The following is a 26,222-nucleotide window of genomic DNA, read 5'->3' as shown; positions in this document are numbered from 1 at the left end:
ACTCAGTCGGTTGAGCATCCAACTTCGGCTCAGGTCATGATCTCACAGTTTGTGAGTTTGAGCCCCATATTGGGCTCTCTGCTGTCAGCACAGAGCCCGCTTTGTATCCTCTGTCTCCCTCTCTCTCTGCCCCTCCCTTGCTCACACTGTCTCTCTCTCAAAGATAAATAAAACATTAAAAAATTATTTAAAAAAAATTATGGAGCTGAGACAGCCTCCCAAAATAGATACACCTCATTGGTAGAATGGAGCATCAACACATCTAGATCAAACTAGTTAGAAGAATCTGGATCAAATTCAAACAGAGTTGAATTTCAGAGTAATTTCTCACTCGCTGAAATTGAAATTCTTTTCTTTAATCCAAATAAGGCTACAAATAGTATAATTTAAAACATAGTCTGTAAATATATATTTGATTTGTGGTGCATGTTGTTCTTTGCTGCTTTGGGATTTAGGGGATTCGTACGATTAAAATCAAGCTGAAGGCCATTAGCCAAAAGCATCTGAATGGTCAGAGAATACTTTATGGGAAATAGTATTGATAGAATATGTAATATTTTCTGGCTATGAAATGCTTATAATAAACTACATGTGAAATGGCTCATCTGCCTTCAGCTGGATAAAGTTACATGCTTGAATAGGTATCAACACACTGGATTTTAGATATACAACATTTAAATTTTTTTTTCAACGTTTATTTATTTTTGGGACAGAGAGAGACAGAGCATGAACGGGGGAGGGGCAGAGAGAGAGGGAGACACAGAATCGGAAACAGGCTCCAGGCTCCGAGCCATCAGCCCAGAGCCCGACGCGGGGCTCGAACTCACGGACCGCGAGATCGTGACCTGGCTGAAGTCGGACGCTTAACCGACTGCGCCACCCAGGCGCCCCATAGATATACAACATTTATATAGACGTTTTTCTTTGTCAGTTCTGATCATCAGATTTCAAACTTAAAAAAATTTTTTTAATGTTTATTTTGAGAGAGAGAGAGAGCGTGAGCAGGGGAGGGGCAGAGAGAGAGAGGGAGATACAGAATCCAAAGTAGGCTTCAGGCTCTGAGCTGTCACAGACAGACAGTCTGACGCAGCGTTCAAAGCCACGAACCACGAGAGCATGACCCGAGCTGAAGTTGGATGCGTAACTGACTGAGCCACCCAGGCACGCCTTCAACTTTTAAAATCAAACACTTACTGAGATATTAACTTACAGATCATATGCATACATTACATATTTTTGTAATAAATTGTGTTAACTATAAAACACAAAGAAATTAGAAACATTTAAGACAAATATGAACAGAAATTTCTTACATACGCATATTTTTGTGCACACTTTGGAATATATTACCTTACTATAGAGATTAACAATATAAAGGATTGTATTCTCTGACATAATTTCACTAAAGGTACATACCTTGAGAGGAATTCTGAAGAAGTTAGCTTCAAGTTTTGTTTTCTCTCTCTCTCTTTTTAAATGTTTATTTATTTTTGAGAGAGAGCATGAGTGTGGGAGGGACAGAGAGAGAGGGAGACAGAGGATCTGAACCGGGGTCTGAACTCATATTCACGAACCACAAGATCATGACCTGAGCTGAAGTTGGAAGCTTAACTGACTGACCGACCCACCCAGGTGCCCCTGTTTTCTCTCTTTTTAAATTCATAGTAACTGTATGTCATTAGGTATTTGTCATATGTTTGGTTTAATGAATTATCTTATTAATAGGCTTAGGAAACTCATATTCTGTCATGTGTTAGGAAAAACTAATAGATTATAACCAAGCTTGAAGGGTAGCATATTGGAATCCCTGCTGAGTTGCAGACAGCAATAGACCATTTGTTTCCCCAGAATTGATACATCTAACTCTTGCAACAAACCAGCTTTCTGGAATGCAGTCCATTTATAAGATGTATGGGAGTTTGCTGACAGTTATATTCTGTGTGTATGTATGTGACAACTAGGTTCCAGCCCTGATTGGCCTTAGTATTTTCAGCCTTGCTGAGAGCTGTGGGGTCATTCTGATCGTATGTTACTTTTTGAGCTGAGGAAGATGCTTAACAGAAGGGTCTGTCTGTGTCCCCGCTCTGCTTGACCAGCTTCAGGAGGGCTCAGAAAAGCCAAGGAGAAGACCTGGCATTGGGGGAAGTGCTGGGCAGGGTTGAGTCTGTAGGGAGGAGAGTGTGTCCTGTCCTGGGATGTGAAGCTATTCCCTGTTAATTGTTTTGCTGTCTATTAAGCTTTCTGTTCTCCGTAATGCCGGGAGCCCCAAGCATATAAAAGCTGGGCGCTCTGGCTCCTGCCTGCCTGGTCAATATTCTCTTATTAACCTGAAGGATTTGATAACATGTTCAGTGTAAATTAAATCAAATCCTTCCTTGCACAGCTATGTTTAGGTACTTAATTTCCACTAGAATATCCAGGAATAGAGTTTTAAACTAAAGAGTCAAATTAAAAAAAAGAAATTTACTTTCGGCTAGCATTAGGGATTATTCTGTTGTTGAATCTGTTTCAGTGATATTCAGCGGCCCATTGGTTGCTTGACAGGAGTTAATGCGTCCAAAATAAATAATATTTTAGCTGAAGATACGGGCTTCCTCATTTATGATTTCATAGTTTTAAAAATGGGTTGTGTTTTTCTTGATGGAAAACATCCGTGTAGTGGGCAGGAAGTATCCTGTCTGACAAAGAATACTTCAGATTCAGATTTTTTTGTTTGTTTGCTTATGAAAGCAACTCATGTATCTTGTATAAAACTTGGAAAAAAGATAAAAAGAACAACAAAATCAGTAGAATTCTAACAATCTCACTGGTAAAATTTGGTATATTTCATTTGTCAATTCTCTCACCCCTCCTTCTAGGTTTCTCTTTTCATTCCAAATGGAGATTGTATGAAATATTTTATTTTATATTTTTACTTTATATTTTATTCCCCCCCAGCATTACATTATAATTTTTCCACAAGGAATATTAACATTATTATAAAACATTTTTTTAATTTTCTTTCTTTTTCTTTTCTTTTTTCTTTTTTTTTTTTTTTTTTTTTTTTGAGAGAGAGTGTGTGCATATGCGTGTAAGCAGAAAAGGGGCAGAGAAGGGAGGGAGAGAGACAGAATCCCAAGTAGGCTCCATGCTGACACAGGGGCTCAAACTGTGAGATCAGGACCTGAGCCAAAATCAAGAGTCTGATGTGTTAGTTAACTGACTGAACTACCCAGGTGCTCCACTCAAACGTTATTTAAAATATTATATACAGACCATCTTTTATTTCATTGTCACCTATTGGACGTTAGTGAGTATTTCTCCCTCCAAAAGAGAATATTTGATTAGATGTGATCATTTCTTCAGAACAGTATGTTCTTGAAGTATATTATTTCATGGAAGAGGTTCTTCATTATTTTCCCCATACAACACAATTTAAAATCTTAATGCTGACATTTTCATAAACTTCCTGTCATATCCAAGACACACGGAAAATGGGCATGAAAGGATGGGCAACATATAAAACAATTGCTTTCTTGGAATTTAAAGTGCAGTTGATATTTAATGTTCATTTCGTAGCTATAAATATCAATAGGTGTTTTTTGTTTTTCTTGTTGCCTCGATTGACTACAAGTTTGATGTTGCCTCAAGTAACTACAGAGTTTTGGCAAAGATGCTTATTTTTATGATGGGAGTTAGTCATGGGCTTCCCAGGCGCCATCTCTTGCCTTTGTGGTTTCAGCGAAATCCAAGTCAGGTCCGTTGAGCAGGTCACATGACTGAATGCCAGAAAATAGGACCGAAGTAAAATACCCTATTGTGGAAAAATAAACCACCCAGAGGACCTGCTTGTCTTTCCTTATTTCCTTTTATTTCTAAATTAAGAACTAAAATTGAAACAAGAAGCATTTTCAACTTAGAATTAAAACAATCCAGACTTATAGAAACAAGAACTTAAATTTCCTAGGTTCATAGTGCAGTCAAGATATTTATATTGCTTTACTAAAATGCTATTTTTTCCATTTTTTTCTTCGAAACATATCTAAGCACTTTGGAACTAATAACAAGTAGCTGCTTGTTGTTTGATCACCATCATAAACATTCTTTGGTAGAACTTACAGCATGTGTTTGATAGAGATGGGGGTACATGTCAAAGTATACTCACTGTGAGACTTAGATAGTAGCAATATTATCATTAGCTCACATATCCTGGGTGCTGGGCTTTATACTTCAGTTTGTTGAATTCTCTTGACAACCCTGGGAAGATCTGTTTTAAAGATGAGGCATCTGAGGCTAAAAGAATTTTTAAGTAGGTTGCCCAAAGTCAGGTGGCAAACAGTTGAGTAGGACTGGAGCCCACATGGTCACTTTCAAAATCTGTGTGTGTAACCACTGGGCGTATTGTCCCAGGTGAAAGAAATATTGTGTCTTCTTCAGTGGCTTTGTTTACACCATACTTCAGACAGTCTTGTTTGCAACTTACTTGGTTCATTTTTACCTCCATACTAAATTGTATGCTTTATGGGATCAGGGATTGAAAAAATTGGGAATTCTCAAAGTTGTAACCCAATAAAATACACCTTGTCTGCAAGCTATGCAATGTCTTCTAATAGCAAAATGATAAACACATATTAACACCTACTGTGGGCTGAGCTCTGACTAGATCCCAGGGATAAATGGGAACATACTTTGGGTATAAGCATAATTGAAACTGTAAAGACTTCTGGAATTTTCATGAAGCTCACCTTTATTGAATGTCTATTGCCTACATTTTTTACATGCCTTGTCCCATTCATTTCTAACCAATCTGTCAGAATCTTACAGAAAGGAAACTGAGACTGGGATGTTAAATAGCTTGCTATAGCTAGTAAGCAGCAAAGCCAGAATTGGTATTCATTTTTATTTTATTCCACAGCTTACATTAAAAAAAAACATTTTAATCCATCAGAGCAATAGATCTATTTTCTAAAAAAAGCAGTACAGAAAACTTTGAGTCCATACCAAAGATAAGTCGTGCTTCTACATTGTGGCCCAAGAAAGAGGAGGAATTAAGTGGAACATTAGTATCTATTTAAAGCTAATTATTGTTGAAAAAAATTGAGAGGGAGAGAGAGAGAGCATGAGCAGGGGAGGAGCAGAGAGAGAGAGGGAGACACAGAGTCCAAAGCAGGCTCCAGGCTCTGAGCTGTCAGCACAGAGCCCGATGCGGGGCTCAAACCCACGGACCACGAGATCATGACCTGAGCCAAAGTTGGACACTTAACCAACTGCCATCCAGGCTCCTCAATTTAAAGCTAATTATAACAGCTGATACATCTTTGAGAAAAACTGAGTAGAATTTTATTGCTATGATTATAGTAGCTCTAAATGCCACAGGAAGGAGAAGCAAGAAATGTATCATAATGTTATTCAGATTCCATAAATACTTACTGAGGATCTTCTGTGTGTTAGGAACCATGCTAGCTGTTTACATGGGTGTTAACCACACAGAAAAACTGAGGAAAGGTTATTTCCAAGGCTATTTTATGCGCAAAGGCACTGAACCTAGAGAATTAAATAACTTGTTCAAATTCACACCATAATTACATAAGAACTAGTACAGAAATACAGGTCTTGACTTAAAATACTGTGCTCTTCTATTATTGTGTCTCTCTTTAATGCTATCTTTGGAGGATATCCATTGAAAAGTTTTAATAAAACTTTATTTTGAAAGAACAGAAGTTTTGTGTTGTGCCTTGTTTTAAATGGCAAGAAAAGTATGGTAGCAATTGTTAATTTCTGTCTGTAACTCTGTAGGAAATATTGGGCCACGTAGGAAGTTTAAAACATTTATGAAATAATTATGTCAGTTCTGTCCAAAGTGAAATATTTGTAATCTTACTCTCAAATTGTTTGTCACTGAAATGTTCTTCTGTTTGTTATTTATGTTGTGTTTATTCAAAGTTAATTTTTTAGGTAGGAGGTGTATCAACATTCTTGATCTTTGTCAAATATATTGGCAGGCACATTGTTAGTAGTGTTTGGTCAGTTGCTTAGGGGACAAAACCAAACAGCATATTGGTTGTGTTATGTTGGGCCTTGTGGTTTTACAGTTTAGGAAGTCCAGTTCTCAATCAACAATGCACAACCCTCCTATATGTAGCCAGTGGTTTAAAAAAGTATTTGGAGGAGACTAAAGAAATTTAGATTCCAAAATGAGAAATAATGCCACACTCTAATCAAGCAGGGATTATTTGGTTTCCACAACAATTAAACATTTTAAAATTATCCTGGGAGGATAGGAACTAATTTTGAGTGTGGTTTGGAGTAAAGACTAAGCTTTCGCACCAGACAGATCCAGGTTGAAATCTGGGCTCTGCTTTTCATTTGCAAAAGGAGATAATACCTAACTTGCAGGGCTGTTTTGAGGAGTACACAAGAAAATAGATGGATGTGTATGGCCAGTGCCAGACATAAAGCAGATGGCTATTATTATTTCTGAGTACTTCCAAGTCAATTCCTAAACATATAAAACATGTGGATTTTGCGAATGTTCAACTTCTAAGACTAAAAACTGAAGAATTTAGGATAGGACCTTTGATTTGAATGTGGTAGCTTAAAGTCACGTTATCTTACCCTCTTCCCAGAAATTATGCAAAACAAGGCGAATGAGAAACAAACATGTGAACAACCTTTTTTTGCTAAAACTAGGAGACTGCTAAATACCGCCCTCTCCCCCCATAAAGGAATTTCTGCCCAAAGCTGTGGACATTGTACAGTAGGAGGTAGAAATAGACAAGAGTGGAGACAGGATGCAGCTACTGCACTAAAAGAGGGCTGTCTTTGAAGATGAGAAACACATTCGGAGGTGCAATGTCAGAGCCCCGTTTGTGTTCCAGGGTGCACCGGTGCATTGAGTGCAGCAGAAGAGGGCAGGGGCTGTCTCAGACCCAATTGGGTTCTCAGCGGTGAGGTGGCTGGGCGAAGCACATGAAAACACAGCCGTATTTCAGCAAATAGCTGGTCTCTATTGCAACAGAGAAGGGGACCCTTAAGAAAACTGCCACAGCTGTGCTGTTTATTGGCTGAGGAAATGTAAAGGGCAAATAAACATACAGACTAAATCCTTTATCATGAGAAAAAGTGCTGTTATCCTGGATCATGTCCCTGGACCCTTCCCCACGTGAACCTCCGGTAAACAGTGGTACAGAAAAAAAACCAAAAAAACAAAAAAAACCCGAGTTTCAATACTACAGTGTAAAAATAGAACCAGCCCAAGATCTTTTTTAAAAAAAGAAATCACAAGGAAAACATGAGGAAATGAGGGGAAAACTGAAAGCCAGGTAAGAAAAGTTTATGAAAAAAATTAAAAAATGTGGCCATGAAAGAGACAAAAGTTATTGAACGTTGCACCATAAATTTGAAAATAAAGCAAAACAAAACCTTAAAGAAATAAATGTCTCTATGAAGGATTAGTGCAAATCAAAAATAGAAGAACTTAGAAAAGAGAAATACTAATGTAACATTGGAGAGGCTGGAGAAAGAAATGGAAGAGAAAAATAAAACCATCACAGAAATAAAGGTTAAGTTGGCAGGAAAATTAAAAAACAAAAAACAAAAAACAAAACATTGCTGAAACAGCAAAGGTCCAGAGGATGGATGTGAGAAAAGTGAGCAACATGAAACACATTTTAAAAGTTTAAAAGGATTAGAGGGGCGCCTGGGTGGCTTACTCAGTTAAGCATCTGGCTTCAGCTCAGGTCACAATCTCATGGTTTGTGGTTTCGAGCCCTGCATCGGGCTCTATGCTGACAGCTCAGAGCCTGGAGCCTGCTTCGGATTCTGTGTCTCCCTCTCTCTCTGCCCCTCCTCTGCTTGCTCTCTCTCTCTCAAAAATAAACAAACGTTAAAACAATTTTTTTAAAAGAATTAGAGAGAGATTGGTAGCTATAGAAGACAGGCAAAGAAAATCAAGCACACGCATTATTGGACTCACTAAAAATGAAAACAGAAGTTCTGTGATGAAGTAAGTACTTAAAAATACAAATTAAATGCATTTCAATAAATTAAAGAAGACTTTAGTTTACATGTTGAAAATCAAACATAGCAAGCCCAATGGAAACTGCCCCAAAGCTGTCAACATAAAAACATATCCAAGTTAACTTGCTTAACATCAGAGGTAGTGAAAGAATCCTTTGGGTGATGAAAAAGAAGTTACATGTAGAAGGAAAAGATCAATGTGACCTTAAACTACCTGTAACATATTCAGTGCTAGAAGATAGTGGAGCAATGTGTGTAAAATCTTGAGGAAGAGTGTGACTTAAGAATTTTACAATCAGCAAAAATGTTCAAGTACAAAAGCAATAGGAAACAATTTTGAACATGCACAACTCGGAATATTGTTCCTGGGAAACGCCTTCAAGAATTTTTTAGATGAGCCACAGCCCTTCACGAGATGTCTGAAAAAACTACAAGAGTAGTAGCCATGAGCGCTCGATCCATGTAACTCTTTGACTAAGGGTGAACCAAATGTGGCCACTAGGGCAACAGTAGAGACTATACTGTTAGTTGTTCTGACAGTAGAAATAATAAAGCTTACAAAAATGGAACAATACAGGGAAAAAGAATGGCAATGAAAGTAAGTACATTTATTTCAAATGCAACTTAAAAGCAAGCTAGGGGTGCCTGGGTGGCTCAGTCGATTGGACATCCTGACTTCGGCTCAGGTCATGATCTAGCAGTCTGTGAGTTCAAGCCCCACATCGGGCTCTGCGCTGACAGCTCAGAGCCTGGAGCCTGCCTCAGATTCTGTCTCCATCTCTCTCTCTGCCCCTCTCCTGCTCTCACTCTCTCTCTCAAAAATAAAATAAAAGCATAATTTTTTTTTTAATTTATAAAAGCAAGCTAAAGTCATGATCTTGATGATACAAGGCAGGGTTCAGTATAAGTCACACTGAATTGAAATGAGTCAAAAAGAACACTTTATAACGTTAAGTGAAACAAAATAACACTTTATAAAGGATTGAAACATTCACAATGAAAATATAACAGAGAAATATATCTCTGTACCATTGATTGAACAAAACAGTATTAATAGAAGCAACTTAATTTTCTTCCATAGTTCATAACAGATCAAATAAACAAAATTATGTAAATATGTAAGATGTAGCCAACATAATTTATAAGATGGATCTGATTGACATTTAAAACTGTTTCCTGAAAACAGAGAATACATCTTCTCAAGTGACCATGGAAGGTTAACAGAAACCAACATTTGCAGTACCACAAGGAAAATTGCACTAATCACAATGTAATAAAACTAGAAAGCATTAGAGGAGAAAAAATTTAAAATGACACTTGATCAGATTTACAAATCTTTCTCTTAAAGTCATATCAAAGAGGAAATATAAACTAAAATGTTTAAAATCTAGAAAATAAATACAATAGAAACACAGCATACTAGAATCTGTAGTTCAGATAAAACAAATTTCAGAAGAAAAAGTATAGATTTACTACTTTGAGTAGTAAATTAGAAAGTTTGAAGAAAATGGCAAAGTCAATCTATAGCAAACAAAATGAAATTAATATACATTAAAGCAGAAATAAATGAATTAGATAAGAGATGAATAGAAGTACTTACTCGGGAAAAGTAAAATGTTAGCTAGTGAAATAACAAATGTAGAGTGCACAAATATATAATGTAAGAAAGGATAATAGGAAAATAACTTCAAAATGCTGCAAATTTAAGTCACAAGAGATTTTGTTTTCCAAACTCTAGGTGAGTAATTTGAAAAAATGAAGAAAGTGTTAACTTTCTAGACAGAGAATTATCTAAAAGTTTCTAAAACACATAGAAAATAAAAACATACAAATTACCTGGGAATGGGGAGTGGGGCAGAGAAATCTATGCCCCACACCCATTATCATCAATAGCACTAGGCCCTGATGGTTTCACAAAAGAATTCTACCAGACCCATAAAAACCCAAAAAGTATTCCAGAGAACAGGAAAAAAAAAATTAACAGTGTTTAGAATGATGCTAGCATGGAATTGACATCAAAATTTAACAAAGACTGTATTTAAAAGAAAACTTTAGATCATTCATGTTTATGTTCATGCAAGAAACTATGCAAACATCCTAAATAAAATGTTGACAAACAGAATCTAGCAGATATTAAAAGAATAAAACATCCTGATTAAAGGGGTTTATTTCAGGAAGGTAGATAATAATGGTTCAATAAATAAAAGGAAATCTATTAGCATTGCATTTAAGGAAGAAAGCACATGATTATATTCATACTTGTGAAAAGGCAACAAAATTTAATGTTCAGACTTAAAAAGAAAAACCTCTAGTACAATTGGAAATAGGTATTTTCTTTACCTGGTAAAATAGGTCTATTTCAGTCCCAAATCCAGTGCCATTCTTAGTGGGGAAACACTAGAAACATTCTTGATAATTTTGACAACAGACAATGTCCATTATTGGATCACTGGTGGATCACTAGTGGATGTATAACTAGTGGATAATAGATCACTACTATTATTTAACATTGTTCTGGAGTACTAACGCACACAATTAGACAAGGGAAATATACTAGAGATATAAAAATAGGAAAACATTTGCAGCTTAAATCATATGATTATGTACTTGAAAAACCAAAAGAATCAGCTGACAATTATTACACAGAGTAGAAAAATTCCAAACAGCAGTGAGAGAAAAAAATTAATATATAAAATCAGTGGCTTTCATATATACAAATTTACAAGCATTAGGAGACATAATGGAAGAAAGATCCCCAATGTTCATCAAAAAATATATATACATATATAAAATATTAAGAAGTGCGCAACCTTCTATATGGAAAAAGGAAAAAAAAAACTTTTTTAAAAGGCTTCTAATGTTCCTGGAAGAATACTTTGATATTTAGAATAATACACCATGGAAAGTCTCAGCATCTTGTCAGTATCTCCCGATTCATTTTGTAAGTTTATGTGACAATCACAAAAATACTTTCAGGATATTTTTGGGATTTAGATAGGCTGATCTAAAGTTGATAATGGAAAAAAATATACAAGCACAAATAGCCAATAAAATTTAACAAAAGGAGGGCAATGATGTGGAATTAGCCCCACCAGAGATTAAAATTTAGTAGACCTCAATTATTAAGACAGTTTGGTTCTGGGCATGGAGGGAAAAATTAATGGAAAAGAATATAGAATACATATGTGAATTGTAGTACATGTAATATCAATGGGGAAAAATGGATTTTTCAATAAATAATAATGAGTCAACAGGGTAGCCATCTGGAAACAAAAATGGATCCATACCTCATAGCTTATACCAGAAGAAACTTCAAATAGATCATTGATGTAAATGTAGAACATAAACCATAAAAGTAATAGAAGATATCATGGGAGAGAGAATTCTATATAACTTCAACATGAAAAAGCTTTCCCAACCATGATAAAAATCAGGAACCATAAGAAAAAGAGTAATAAATTTTACTTACTTCATAAAAGAAAACTTTCTGCATGGTCAAAATTGCTTATAAGAAACATCAAAGTAGAGAAAACTTTTTGCAATTCATATAACAGACAAAACATTATTTAGTGTATAAAGAGTTCTACAAATTGACACAAAAAATACCAACCGCCCAATATAAAAATGGGCGGAGATTATGAGCATTCATTTTGTTTTTTTAATGGTTATTTATTTTTGAGAGAGAGAGAGGGAGAGAGAGCGCACGAGTGGGGGAGGGCAGAGAGAAAGACAGAGGATCTAAAGTGGGCTCTGGTGGCAGCAAAGAGCCCGACGTGGGGCTTGGACTTACCAACAGTGAGATCATGACCTGAGCTGAACTTGGACACTTGACTGAGCCCCCATGCGCCCCTGTGGACATTCATTTTATACGAAGAAAATGAAAGAGAGGTCTTCCCTCGGTAATGTAATATTAAGCAGCTACTCTCCCCATTGTATCAGTCTCAGTAGCTTGCTTATTTCCATCATTGCACTTATTTCAATCAGTTGCTGTTTTTTCTGTTTGCTTGTTGGTTTATTCTCCCTTTTCTCTCTAAGACAGTGAATTCTGTGGAGAAAGGGATCATGTCTGTCTCTTCCACAGTTAGTTCCCTTGTGCCAAGCACAGTGCTGTCAGATATGAAGCACTTAATAATCTGTTCTGTTCTACTTCAGTCTGTTCTATTTCTTCTTCAGAAAAATGCCTTCTAAACATTCTTTCTCATGACCTGTGCAAAACATGTTCAGTTTTTCAATAGGAAACTCAGTAGATAGGTTGAAATTTACAGAATTAAAAAGAAGTCACATAAATTCACAAAGTTACATATTAGGCTTTGAATGGTTAGCTTCAAGCATGGGACATGGTTACCTAGTAGGGACTTAAAAATTATTTGTTAGGGGTACCTGGGTGGCTCAGTCAGTTAAACTTCTGACTCTTGACTTCAGCTCAGGTCATGATCTCACAGTTTGTGAGTTCGAGCCCTGCATTGGGCTCTGCACTCACAGTGCGGAGCCTGCTTGGAATTTTGTGTACCTCTCTCTCTGACCCTCCCCAACTTGCTCTCAATCTCTCTCTCTCAAAGTAAATAAAAATAAACAAAAAAAATTATTTGTTGAATTAAAAAGTGTTAGAAAAATAGTATTTGCTTAAAGAGATCTTAAATTTTTGACAGATTATTTTTGGTAGAGTGTATGCTTCATTAATAACTTCTTGCGAAAACTAGTTCAATTTCAGTTACTTTGAATGTTCTTCAATTCATCCCTTTGACATTATTGATTTCATTATCATAATGAGATTCATAGGCATCATTAGAGATTATGTATGACTTTAGAAGTTTTATTGATATTCGCTATTTCTCTAATGTTTTTTAGTGCCATGATTGTTTAAGAGTTTTTATAATATTTAGTATTTTCTTTTTCTTACATATTTTTCACGTAGTCATACTAATATTTTCTGATTTTTCTAGACCTCACACTTCCTGTTCATTTACTTTTATGATTACCTAATTATAATTAAATAACTTAAAGTTACTTAAATAATTACTTAGTTGTTCACCTCTAATAAAATTGGTCATTTCTATGGGATCTGTGTGTTTCTGTTTGGACAATTATTTATTATAAACACACACATATATACATACAAATATTTACATTTTCTTGCAAATTAAACTACAGATTCTTGAAGATAGACTAATTCCTCTATGTTTGCTATAGGGACTATTTTAAGGTAATTATTTGTATATATTGTTCAAAATTGTTGTCAATGTATTTCTGTAACATCACCATTATCAAAGAGTGAGGATCACTATCCAAGGGATGGAGATTCAAAATGTCACAGTTGCTGGCATCAGAACAGTTATAATCTAGCTTGGGAGACAATATGCAGTTAAATTAATGTAGCTATCTGTTGCGCACAAAAAATTATTCCAAAAGTTAGTGTTGTAACAGAACGAGCATTTTTTATAGCATACTTTGTTGAGTAGGAATCCTAGCATGCCTTAGCTAGGTCCTCTGACTCAGGGTCTTTTGAAAGTCTGTCATCAAGGTACTGATTTGGTCTGTAGTCATTTCATGGCTTGACAGGAGAAGGGTCCACTTAGTTACCGACATGGTTGTTGGCAGGATTGAGTTCCTCATGAGCTGTTGGATGGAGAAGGCCTCAGGTCCTGGATGGCTTGGCCAGAGGCTGCCCTCAGTTCCTTCCATGTGGGCCTCTCTATAGGAAAATAGAGGAGCACAAGGGGTAATTTTAATTAAAGAGCAGGAGAGGGTATGAAGACAGAAACCATAGTCTCTTTGTAACCTAATCTTGTAGTGATAGCCCGTCACTTTTGCACTATTCTCTTCATTAGAAGTCATTAGGTTCAGCCCATACTCAAGGAGAGGGGATTGATTACACAAGGGTGTGAATATCAGCCAGTGGGGATCATTGGAGGCTATTTTAGAAAATGCCTATCACATCTGGTAAATACCAAACAAGCAGTTTGAGACATGTCATTAAAATAATTCAGAGGAATGATCTCTAAGAGTTGAAACATTCAGGAAGATATTCTAAAAAGTTGAGACCGAAGTGAAGTCTTGAAGAAAAGTTTGGTTTGATAAGGGGGAACCTGAACTCTTAACCGAAGCAGTAGACTGCCTCTTTAGTCCAACATTTAGTAAACATGGGCCATGTGAATAAACAATTCCAAAACAAATGACACTTTCATCTAGTCTATGAAGATTTTCTGGTGGGATCTGGACCAGCACCAATCTAAGCACTATTAATCAGTGTGGTTGGGAACTTTACTTGGACAAATCTCCCTTTCAGTGTCTCTGCTAATTGTTATTAATGGATGCCTATAAAATATATGTTAGTGATTGCATTTTGGTTTGAGTACAGACCGTACAACAAAGAAACAACCCCTGCCTTTTGAAGTTTAGGTTTTAAAGAGAAGGCTTGATATAATCAGTTAACAGGAATGCTCTTCAAAATGAAGTAGAGAAGCATGGGAACTTGGAGCAGAGATACTGAAACCCTGTGGTGATAAGAAGAGACTGATCACTGTGATACCAGAAAAATGCAACAGAATGTCTCTTGTTCCTTGTCTATAGTGTTTGGCAAGTATTGGACATGTGCCACAGCCTGTTGGTATCTGTGGGGACACACATGCCTGGCCTTGCAATTGCAGCAGTGTGTTGGTGACCTGAGAAGAGAGGAAGTGGGATGGCTGCTATGTAGATGCCTTCCCAGTACCAACTATGGGCACCAGGTGCAGATTGTCTTGGGTTGAAAATACCTTTGGAAAATATTCACACTGAAACAAAGTAATTAACTTCATCAACCTTAATGAGACTGTGGTAACTTCCAATTCAGTGGTACTTTCAGCCACCAACTAAGGTGAATACTTTGAATTTCTTCGTATTTAGGAGAGGTATTTAAATTTAAAATGGATGCTCCCATTGATGATTCAGTTTCATGTTCAGTCTTTATAATTACACTGAATATTTTGTGTTTTCAGTATTTTTCCTCTGAAGAGAAAAAAGCAAGACTAGAGACACATGTGTATATGAATAGGCACACATCATTGCCTGAGTGTGGAGAGAAAACAAAAATAACAATAATAGAACCAAAATATGATTGAGGTTGAATTTCAGGGTTACAAGTTTTGCCGAGTGTTTTATTTCATTCCATCAGAAGGAATTCTTTGTATATTCAATAAAGACTAACAGTAGGAAGATGACATTGCCAAGAGTTGTGCACTTAAAAGAAAGATGAAAGCTTGAAGTGAGAGGACTGAAAAAGAATACTCTGTCCAGACAATGACTGTTTTGATTAAATTCTAAGTATTTCACCTTCTTCAAATATTTCACCTCACAACAGTAATAGATAATGTCCCAGATCAGTGCTTTCCTTGTGATTTACCCAATGCTGAGAGATATTTGTGTGCCTTTCTCTAGAGACCATTATAAACAAATTAAGAGCTGCAAATTCATGAATACAGCCAAAATTCATGAGTACAACCTCAAGCTTATACGTGCTCAAGTGAAATTTTTCCTTCCTTAATTTATGGGTCCACTAATTTGAAAGTTTTTTGATGAAAAAAAAAAGTATGCATTGTTCTACCTCTTCCAAACATCAATTTTTACTCTGGTGTGACCTTTCAGAATTTGTCCTTATGCATATCTGTCTCTGTTGTTGGAATCAAAGTGTATATACAATTTATGTTTTCCCTTTTTATTTAATGTTCTATGATAAATGTTTACTTGTGTTTCAACACGGAACAATGGTTTAATTGCTGCCCAATATTATTTAGAGATTTATATTTCTAAACATTTCTCTATTTTGACATTATTTGTTGATACCTTAGTCATGTCATTGTCTTTTTTATTTCCAGTGAATTACAACAAAAAGGAAAATAACTTTATCAGAAGAGACTTTTAAGACTTAGCATGCCAGGGTGCCTGAGTGGCTCAGTCAGTTAAGCGTCCAACTTCAGCTCAGGTCATGATCTCACGGTTCGTGAGTTTGAGCCCCGTGTCGGGCTCTGGGCTGACAGTTTGGAGCCTGGAGCCCGCTTCAGATTCTGTGTCTCCCTCTGTCTGCCCCTCCGCTGCTTGCACTCTGTCTCTTGCATTGTCTCAAAAAATAAATACTAAAAAAAAATTTTTAAAAAAGACTTACCATACCTAAAATACATATAACTATAGTAAATTTCACTGAAGTGGTAACCACTTATAATCTTACTGACAGTACACATATTCCAGGTTGTGTTACAGTTTGAGTGATACTCTTAAAAAAGATTCTTTTCTTTCTTACCAGGTACTTAAAATTGACTGAAGTTTAACATCTCTTTCACTATAACTAAATACAGACATTTGCTTCTGGTCTTATTTCTTTGGTTTCCTTCTTTTAATGAATTTTCTTTTTATGTAGTGATTGGTACTTTATTATTTTTTTTGTACCAATTTGAATGATCTCTTCAGATAGTGTAGATTTTAATTTATTTTAATTGATGACATAAGTGTTGCCAAATCTGGCTTTCTTTTATTTTAGAATTTAATTTTCATTTGATATTTTTTAAATTGAAATATAGTTGACACACAGTGCATGTTAGTTTTGGGTGTACAGATAGTGATTCGACCACTCTATATATTATGCTGTACTCACCCCGAGTGTAATAAATTTTCATTTGATTTCTATGTATTCATATTTGTCAGTATTTTTCCTAGTGATTTATTCTATTGCTTTGAAAAGAAGAATGTTATTCTTTTATATATCTGATTTATATTCTAATTTGGATTCAGGTAAAATTATAATAATGGTTATATTGAACCATGTAAGCCTTTTAGAGTTTATTTTGCTATACACTATAAAATATGAATTAAAGTTAAATATTTTTTAAATAATCCTATTTTATGTACCTTATCTTCAGATAGTAGTTTGTATGTAGATTATTAATTTTTTTCTAGTTACTATATATTCATTTGTATACCAGCAGTACTGTCCTCTTAGTTATTGATGCTTGTGATGTCCTTTATTACCTTGTCAATTTTCATTAATACAAAATGACCATGTGCTGTTTAAAATAAACACAGCACACACAAGCAAAAACCTTTTCTGAGATTCTTAATGTATTAAATCCATAAATTGACTTGTCAGAATACATATATTTTAATATTTAGCTTTCTTTTATATAACCGTGGGTTTTTTTTTTCATTAAAAAATCTTTTCTATTCTTCAATAAGGAGTATTACTTAATTCAGTGTCATGATAAATCTGGAACACTTATACTGCTGCTGGGATTATAAATGAATGGTTCCTCCTTCAATCTTCCTAAGTCCGGCCTGTGTGTGTCTCTTCTAGCCAGTTGGAGGCACCATCTGGCATCAACACAAAATACAGACTGTGTAATTTGGTTGAATCCACGCAGGAGTTAAATGCTCTGATACTTGCATTTAAAACTGGCATTGTACAGGGGCGCCTGGGTGGCTCAGTTGATTGGGCGTCTGACTTCGGCTTAGGTCATGATCTCACGGCTTGTGAGTTCGAGCCCCGTGTCGGGCTCTGTACGTCAGCCTTGGGCAAGGTCTGGTCATCTGAGCCACACATCTCTTTCTGTAGCTCCAACCCTTGGCAGACAGGCGACTCCCAGGGATCTTTAAATCATGTCATTGATATGTGCTTGGTACCTGGGTTGAGAGTGTGTGGAAGGTTTGTCCTGGCTGAGACATGGCTTCTGGTGGCCGGAGCTTCCACCCCTCCCTATCCTCACATCAGGTCCCTGCTTGGGTGGATGGTGACAGCCTACCGAGGCAGCAACAGGGCTGCTGGGTAGAGCGTGGGGCATGTGTGAGTGGGAGAAGAGGTGGCTGAGAACTTGTCCTCAGAAGTGGTGGCAGGCAGGACCCACCATGAGCTAAGGCTCCAAGCTCAGACTGTATGTTCCATTGTCTCATTGAACTTGACTTATAAAACACAAATTCAAAGATAAAATTATTTCAAGACAGTTGACTACAAAGTATTCTCAACAGAGCAGAGGCCTCTGAGAGCAGGACCTCATACAAATGCATCGGTCTTAAGTCCCTGAAGTCAGCCCTTTAATTTGTAGGACACACCCAGACATGTCTGATTTTGCTAACTCTTTAAATGTATTTGCTTGTTTGTGCTTTTTCCTGCCAATTGGAACTAACTATAAGGATATAGTGTCTGTTGGTTGAGTAAATGAATGCAATTTGGGGGGGGAAACAATATACATACTATCACATATATAGAGACACGTAAATGCATCTATCATATTTTTAGCAATGTCTGTGATTCCCATATTTTTTTGCAAATAAAATGTTACTTCATAAATATGATTTTGGATCTCTGCATTATAGTTTCCCTGAAAACATGATCAAAGGACTCCATATATTTGTTTAGTTGTGGAAACAATCAGGGCTGAAATTAAGTCTATTCTCCTAATGTGGAAATTTTAACAGCACTAACAATTCATTTCTAAGGACTTGTAAATGTACTTTTTCTTCAACAGCATTTTACTCCTTTTCTAATTTTTCTTTGTCCCTCACTGATGTCTAGATTTATTTGAAAGGCCATTAATGCTAAAGAATTGTCTAAGAGAACAATTAAAACTTTGAAATGAATTTTAATACTTTTATCTTAAAATTAAAAACACATTTACTTAGAATATCACTGTTTAAATTTTAAAATGTTCTTGTACATAGTATTCATTTTCTTGTTTGTTTTCAAAGTACCTTAATCACACTGAAAGCTTATTAATTAAATTTTATTAAATAGCATGAGAAAATATTTTATGTTTTCCTATCTGAGTATACCTTATCAATGCATGGATATGTTTTGGTGCTAAAATGCCATTTTTTATTTAGGATTTCATGTAAGACCTTGAATTTGAATTTTGTTGCCCGTTAAAAATCCCACGGCTGTTTTTGCAAGAGTGCTTTCTACAGCTATGGCTAAGGTCCAGTGTAAGCAATAACATCCTTCCTACTCAATACACCTCAAAATCCTGTGTCAATTATTAAGACATTCTTCTTTGCTTCCTGTTCTAAACAGCTGTGTAACATTGGTGAATTCATGTTCACGATTTTTTCTATATCTTGTTCAACAGTCCAAGTGAAATGACCCTTGCATTTTGTTAAGTGCATATATTTAAGGTTATCATATAACATCGTTAAATGAATAATCTCTTTGGATAGTAGAGCAGAATGCCATTTAATCAATACTAGATAACATGCTATGCATGAATTCATCATTGGCCTGGATTTTATAAAACACACCAAGTACATCACTTCATGTCAAAACAATCATTAAGGGCCTTTAAGGGTCTTGAAAATTACCTATTCTATTGTGAGTAGGAATGTACGCAAATAAGTCCTGAAATATACTTGTCCTTAGCTTAGTTCAAAGTCAGGAGACAGTTCTGTTTTTGTGGATTAGATGTAGATCATTTAAAAATGGTGCTGGACAGCAACATTATAATTGAGTGAGAATAGAGAAATCTAGAAAGAGTGCATTGTGGATTAAATCAAAAACAGTAAAAGTAAATATAGTTATTAATCTGATTTTCTGTAGCATCCCCAAACAGGAAACATAATTTATTAATTTTCCTTTAGACAACTTGAATGCTTTGAATATGTCTATTTACAAGTAGGTTTGCACATAGAAGACATTATAATTGATTTGTGTTTAATTGCCCAGGAGTAGAATTTTTAGAGAGAGTAACAGTTGAGATTCAGTTGATGGAAGCAGTTTTGAACCACCCGTGTCCCACTGCCTGGAATTTCTTTGTTCTAATACCACCCTCTGTTAATTTGGTGCTTTCTCCCCTGTTGGGATAAGCACTGGGTGTTGTATGGAAACCAATTTGACAATACATTTCGTATATTTAAAAAATAAATAAATAAATAAACAAACAAACAAACAAACATTAAAATTAAAAAAAAAAAATCTGGTGCTTTCCTCAAGTCCCAACGCATTCCTCATCTCCTCCTGATGCCTTCACTGTGTTTCCCTAGACTCAGGGGTCTCTATTTTCTCTGGGCACTGAGAAAGTTTGCCATCTATTTTGTATCACTTAGCTCTTTTCAGCTGCTAAATTAGACTTTCTAAGTTTCCAAGGCTTATGTGTAAATTTTCAACTATGTAGTTTTCAATTATTTTTAAATTTCCGTTATGATAGGCCTTATGATTTATAGTTATTTTTGATTTTTCTATAATGCTTTGAAAATACTGATTAGTTTATAATGTAGCTTAGGGGTCTCATTTTAACTTTTCACATATTTATGTGTCACTATAAATATAAAGCCGTGAACTATGTATTTTTGAAAACCAAAACAATTGTGCATACTGTTATCAAATCATGCACAGGCAGTGTTTAAACCCCAGCAAGCAGCAGTAACTATTTCTCTCATTATCAAGAAACACTTTGAGTAAAGAAAAACTGTAAGGAGCAGAAATCTGTTAGTGGAAAGGAAAAAGGAAGTGAGAAACTGGATATTGATCTTGCCAAGTGAAGCAGTGAAAGAAAATATTACATTGTGAACTTCTTTCCATTATTTTCTTAAATACAATCTAGCAACTCAGATTAAGAGAACAATGGCTGAGATGCTGGAAATAAATCCAACCTATCTGATAAGTCCCTAGGAAACGAGATACAACAAAATTAATGGAAAGGGGAGATTGCCTTGGAGTTTTGGACACTGTTGTGTTTTGTTTTGTTTTGTTTTTTTTTATAAAAAGTGGTCTTCTGAAGCATGACGTATTTCTTATATTTGTAATAATGCATGTTGCTGTAATGAGTCTTTTGTTTTGTAAGACAAAGTGTATATGGAAAATTGTGTCTATTGATTATGTATTAGTAACTTGATTCAAAAACAAAACATTTAGTTAATAGGGAAAACTGAAAACTTTCTTAGTTGACTTATTGTCGTCATATCGATCATGTCTCATGGTCTTTAGCTATAGCATGGAGTCTCCATGATGTATGGAAATGAGCAAGAAATAAAGGATCTGAAGGCCTGGGCTTGACCTTTAACCTTTATTTTTTTCTTTATTGTTCTTTGGTCTATTAAAGACAATATCCAGGCCTGCAACAATTAAGAATCCTGGATGTTGTACACATCAGTTTAGGCACTTGATCATGGCCTGTCTTGCCTGTGGTCCAGATGAAAGGAGGAGAAAGTTAGTGGTACTTTAGTCATCAACAGAATGGAGATCTTGGAAAAGAAGAAATATTAGTGAGCCAGACAGGTTGCTCTGTATAGAAAATATTTTCAGAAATCTTAACCTTTTATTTTTTTTTAAACCACCCAAGTTTTCAATTTCATCTTTGCTGGACCTCAAGTTTTCTTCTATAGATAAAGAGATTGAATGAAATGATCTTTGATGTCCCTTCTAGCTCAGTGCTTTTGTTTGGAGATTGATGGTTGGTTGATTGAGTGATTTTTGGTGTGTTTTATTTGTAAATCACTAGATAAAGTTAACTGAATAAAGTGGAGGTGATATTTGCATTCTCTTGAATGCTGTGCATCTTCATTATTCCCATGTGTTTACTGTACAAATATTATCAAAACAACATTAAAGCAAATTGGAGAAAAGTCAAAACATTCAAGGAGTAGGACTTAAGTCAGGCTTTTTAGAATGAGCAGTATATGGACAGATGAAAGACAGTGGGGATGGCCATGGGATGGTGAGGAAGCACAGTGGCCTCATGCTAAGGGGTGTTGACAAAGGTAGAAAATTGGATTAATAGAAGAGAGGCCTGGAATGCCTTGGAGAGTTCTCATTTAATTCTATATGCAATAGAAGGCCGTGTTCGGGCAGGAAGAGAGGACAAAGTTGTACCTACTGGATGTCATCAAAGCCTTGGCAGGGGATGAAACTAACATGAGCCAAAAGGAAGAGAAGAGGAAATTGCTCATAACACACTGGCACAGGGCTCTATTAAGTGAAGAGTAAGAGTGGAATGGAAGCAGGTCCTGAAAGGGAGGAGGGCTGATTTTGCCAAATAGTCATATCATTCTATTCAAAAGAGTTGGAAAGGATGCTTACAGCTGGAGGGATATGGCAGCTCAGCAAGCCCTCACCTCTCCTGAGTATTTCTCATAACTGATAAAAGATTTATCTCAGCTGTCCAGTATAGTTTGCAAAAATGCTTATTACTGAAATTCAGGAGGGATTTCCTATCTTCATTGGAAACAAATGGATATTTGAGTCTATGGATACAAATGAAGCCTAATCAGTCCTCTTACTTCAATACCAGTCCTTGATCTCCTGTGTTGAAGAACAGGCATATATCCAGGACTATTTTTTATATTAATATTATGGGGAATGTTCTCTTTGTATTCTTATGTAATTGCCTTTTTCCAGTATTCTTTGTATTTCTTTCTAATTCTTGAGCTTTGAATTCTAGAATTATTTCAGTATTATGCCATGTAGGAACATAGAAGTTTGGCCTGACAGTGCTACTGACAATTTATATGTCGGGGTGTAACTGCCTGGCATATTCTTTGCTATTATGCATTCCTTTGCAAAGTATGCCTTTGTTTAGTCTTGAGGGAATGTGCTTCTCTGATTTTCCATACACTTGGGACAAGACTTTTACATAACTAATAACTGTTCTGCTTGGTATGGAATGCACATGTTTGCATTTTCACACAATTTCTCCAATTGCCTCTCCACTCCTTTTGTATACTGCTAGGTGGCTGATCTGTGATCTGTATGATGAAGGTTGGAGGCATTTTTTCATGTCATTTCTAAGAAAAATTACATGGGTTATGGCAGACAAATTGTGCTTCCTTTCCAATTTACCTCATTTATTTCTAAAACCCTACAGTCTATTTTTGTATTACATTTAGCACATTATAGAAGGCCTGACTAATTAATTATTATCCTTTGAAGTCATAAAGTCTTCTTCTAGCAGTGTGCCTTTGAAGCTAGAAAATGTCTTGTTAAAAATTATATGTTAAATATTTTTATAATTTGGTATTGTAGTTGCACATTATCATTTTGAATGCAGCCTGTATCTTCATTAGATAAATGGAAAACTTTCCATCCACCCTAGGAATTTAGTGTCAGTGCACATGATACTCATGAGTTTTAATACTCTATTACTAAATGTATGGGTGTTTCTTAAGGAAGTAATTGATACTCGTAAAGGCACTTTGTCTATTTTTTTTTTAATTTTTTGAGAGAGAGAGAGAGAGAGTGAGCAAGTGAGTGAGCCGGGGAGGGGCAGAGATAGAGGGAGAGAGAGAGAATCCCAAGCAGGCTCTGCAGTCTCAGTGCAGAGCCCAATGTGGGGCTCAAACTCACAAACCCTGAGATCATGACCTGAGCCAAAACCAAGAGTAGGATGCTCAACCGAGCCACGCACGTGCCCCATCCACTTTCTCTTTTAAAGGTTGACTGTTATTTTTAAGAAAATTGTCTTTGTGGATGAAGATGTTTACTATAGACATGCTGCATCCTACAAAAAAAAAATATTGCCAAATTAACCACCCCTGGTGTCTGGGCCCTTTCTTTTCACCTACCGTAGGTCCTGGTTTTCAAAGGAATGCAGTGGCCCACTTGTTCCCATTTGGAATAGTGGTTTGTGCAATATATCAGGGTAGTTGTGAGGGTGGCAGTGACCACAAAGTGGTCAGAGCTGGCTCAGGCAAATGGTGATAGTGATGGACAGCAGCCCCAGCCCAGGGAAGGAAGTGATGGGGACTATTTCTTCGACTTTTAATGTTTTCATATCAATGCTTCTGCAAGTTCTTGAAAACTCTGTGGCATTGAAGGTCATTTTTATTGTTGTTTAATATTAAACTTCTTATTTTTAACTAATTTGGACTTACAGAAAAGTTGCAAACAAATTTACAATTTATAGTTGAGAAAACAGAATTATAGGATGGATGGGTAATTAATTTAGAGTTCAGCAATGAAGTAGGTGTTCAATAAATATTCATTGACTGATGGGAGTAAAAAGGGACTGAACCTGGGGTCTCCTGGCTCTTGGTCTTACAACATTTTTGACTGCCCCTTTGCATTTCCCAAGGCTAAAAAGTCACTCTGAATATACATAATTTCCAGCAAGTTTTAAGTTATTCTTTGGTAGCTATAAACTGAGAAACAGTCTGTTGTTTTGCTGGCTATATATCTCTTACTAATAAATAACCATGTAGTGTACAATGAAAAGACATTTGCAAACATGATAAACTCTTTAATGCTATTGATTACAATTTACTTATCTATGTCATTTTTATCCTCATAGAAATTGGCCCAGTGACAATTACCACAGATCCCAAGAAATTTCAATATGAACTCAGAGAATTGTATGTTCAGGTAAGTGCTTGCTTTCAATTTTATTTGTTTCAGGGGAAAGGAAAATCATGAATTTTTGTCTGATTTCCCTTATTTTTAAACCTGAAAGAAATAATTTTGGGTTAAAATTTTTTTTAATGTTTATTTACTTTTGAGAGAGAGGGAGTGAGCAGGGGAGGAAGTAGAGAGAGAGGGAGACAGAGGATCTGAAGCGGGCTACTAACTGGAAGGGGAGAACCTGATGCGGTTCTCGAACTCATGAACCATGAGATCATGTCCTCAGCTGAAGTCTGATGCTTAACTGACTGAATCACCCACGTGTTCCAGAAATAATTATTAGTTTTTAATTCCACTTCCTTTCCTCACTTGAGTTCTGAATGAATTGAACAATAGATATGTAAATGGGGCAGATTGAGTTCACCTTCATTTATACATTATCTATGGCTGCTTTCATACAACAATAGCAGAATTAAGTAGCTTTGACAGACTGGCCCACATACCCTAAGATATTTACTCCATGACCCTCTACAACAAAGTTTACTGAAGCCTGCTCTAGGTGAGTCCCTTCACTGAGAATCATAAACAACAGTTAATTCTTCCCCCACAACAGAAATGGTATAATTAAAAATAATTTTGATGTTCTCTGGTCTAAGTCAACTGTATAAAATTTTTGACAGTAAGTATAATTAGGTGATTAGAGAAGAAGAATAACATTGCTTTAGCTGATATTCTGACAACAGGACTTGGAGATAGGGTTAGTATGTACTTTCCCCTCAGGGCTGCTTTGAGATCATTATTGCTAAATCCATTCATGAAAACAAAAAAAAACTTGCTCTTTGAGGCTGCTTCACTATACTCTTCTCCATGGATGGTCTTTGCTGTAGTCATTTCCAGACCTTTTGACCACTCCCCACCATTCATCTAAGCTACTGGTACCTAGATCATTGGCTATGTTTCCCCTTCAGGGCTGCCATCATTCCAGGGACTTCAGCATTTATGGGAAAGACCTGTCAGAGCCTTCTCCCCTCAGTTCCTTGACCTGCTAGTCATCTGCAATAACCTGTTCTTTACTCCATCTCAGTCTTCCACTCCCTCAGGACCTTATCATCAATAATCCTTTCTACCTCTCAAAGCACTAGTTCAAGCATCTTAACCTCCAGCAGCAACCATCTGTCCACCAAGCTTGTTGGCACAACTGTTTACAACTCCTCCTTCACCCTCATTAACCCCTAGCCTGTCTCCCAGGCCATCAGATCTCTCCTTTTTTTACTTTCCTCCAGTTGAGCTCAGAGTCCTATCATTTCAAAAACACCTCTTTTTCTTCCTTGTCCATTGCTTTTTTCTTCAAAAGGCAAAACCTTATTCCTCAATAACTCCAATTATCTGCATTATTCATGCCTGTCCACCAGGGCGAAGTGCTGTTAAAGTCTTACAACAGAGCAGGTTGATTCCATTGTGGATACACAACACTGGACTGTCAGTACTCCCATGATCTTACGATGTTTTTCTGGTTGATTAAATTTCTCATTTGTCCCAATGATAATTACAGATCTTGTCTACTCTGTTTAAACCTCCATCCCCTCACCCTTTTACTACTGGTTGTTTCAGTGAGCGATCTGCCCTGAGCAAGTGACCTCACTTACTGTTTCAAACATAGGCAAACAAATGGCCCCTAAGACTTCTCCTCTGACATACAGACCCTTATGTCAGTCCCCTAGATGTCACAATGGGCCTCTACAATGAAACTCACAAATGTGCCCTTTCCATTGCTCTACACTTGGTCCTAAATTCTTGTTCTTTGTCCTCTATTTTTTGTCTTTGTGAATGTTGACCACAATATTCTGGTTATACTACCAAAAACTGTGAATCATCTTTAATATGATGATTTTTCCCCCAACATCCAAACCATCAAGTCGTGGTTTTTAACTTTCTAAATATT

The 26,222-nt window shown here is 36.2% G+C and overlaps 1 protein-coding gene across 1 annotated transcript in view; it reads left to right on the top strand.

Moving 5' to 3' along the window:
- Positions 1-26,222, top strand: part of HMCN1 (hemicentin 1) — a 463,190-nt gene that overhangs the window by 76,927 nt on the left and 360,041 nt on the right. Inside the window, exon 2 of the mRNA XM_030302673.1 lies at positions 24,234-24,304. Within this exon, the coding sequence (XP_030158533.1) occupies positions 24,234-24,304 (71 nt within the window). The remainder of the gene's footprint in view (positions 1-24,233; positions 24,305-26,222) is intronic.

Source organism: Lynx canadensis, chromosome F1 (assembly GCF_007474595.2).
Source record: "Lynx canadensis isolate LIC74 chromosome F1, mLynCan4.pri.v2, whole genome shotgun sequence".
NCBI lineage: Eukaryota > Metazoa > Chordata > Mammalia > Carnivora > Felidae > Lynx > Lynx canadensis.
Note: the sequence above shows the minus strand (reverse complement) of the source record. Positions and strands in the feature narration are given on the sequence as shown.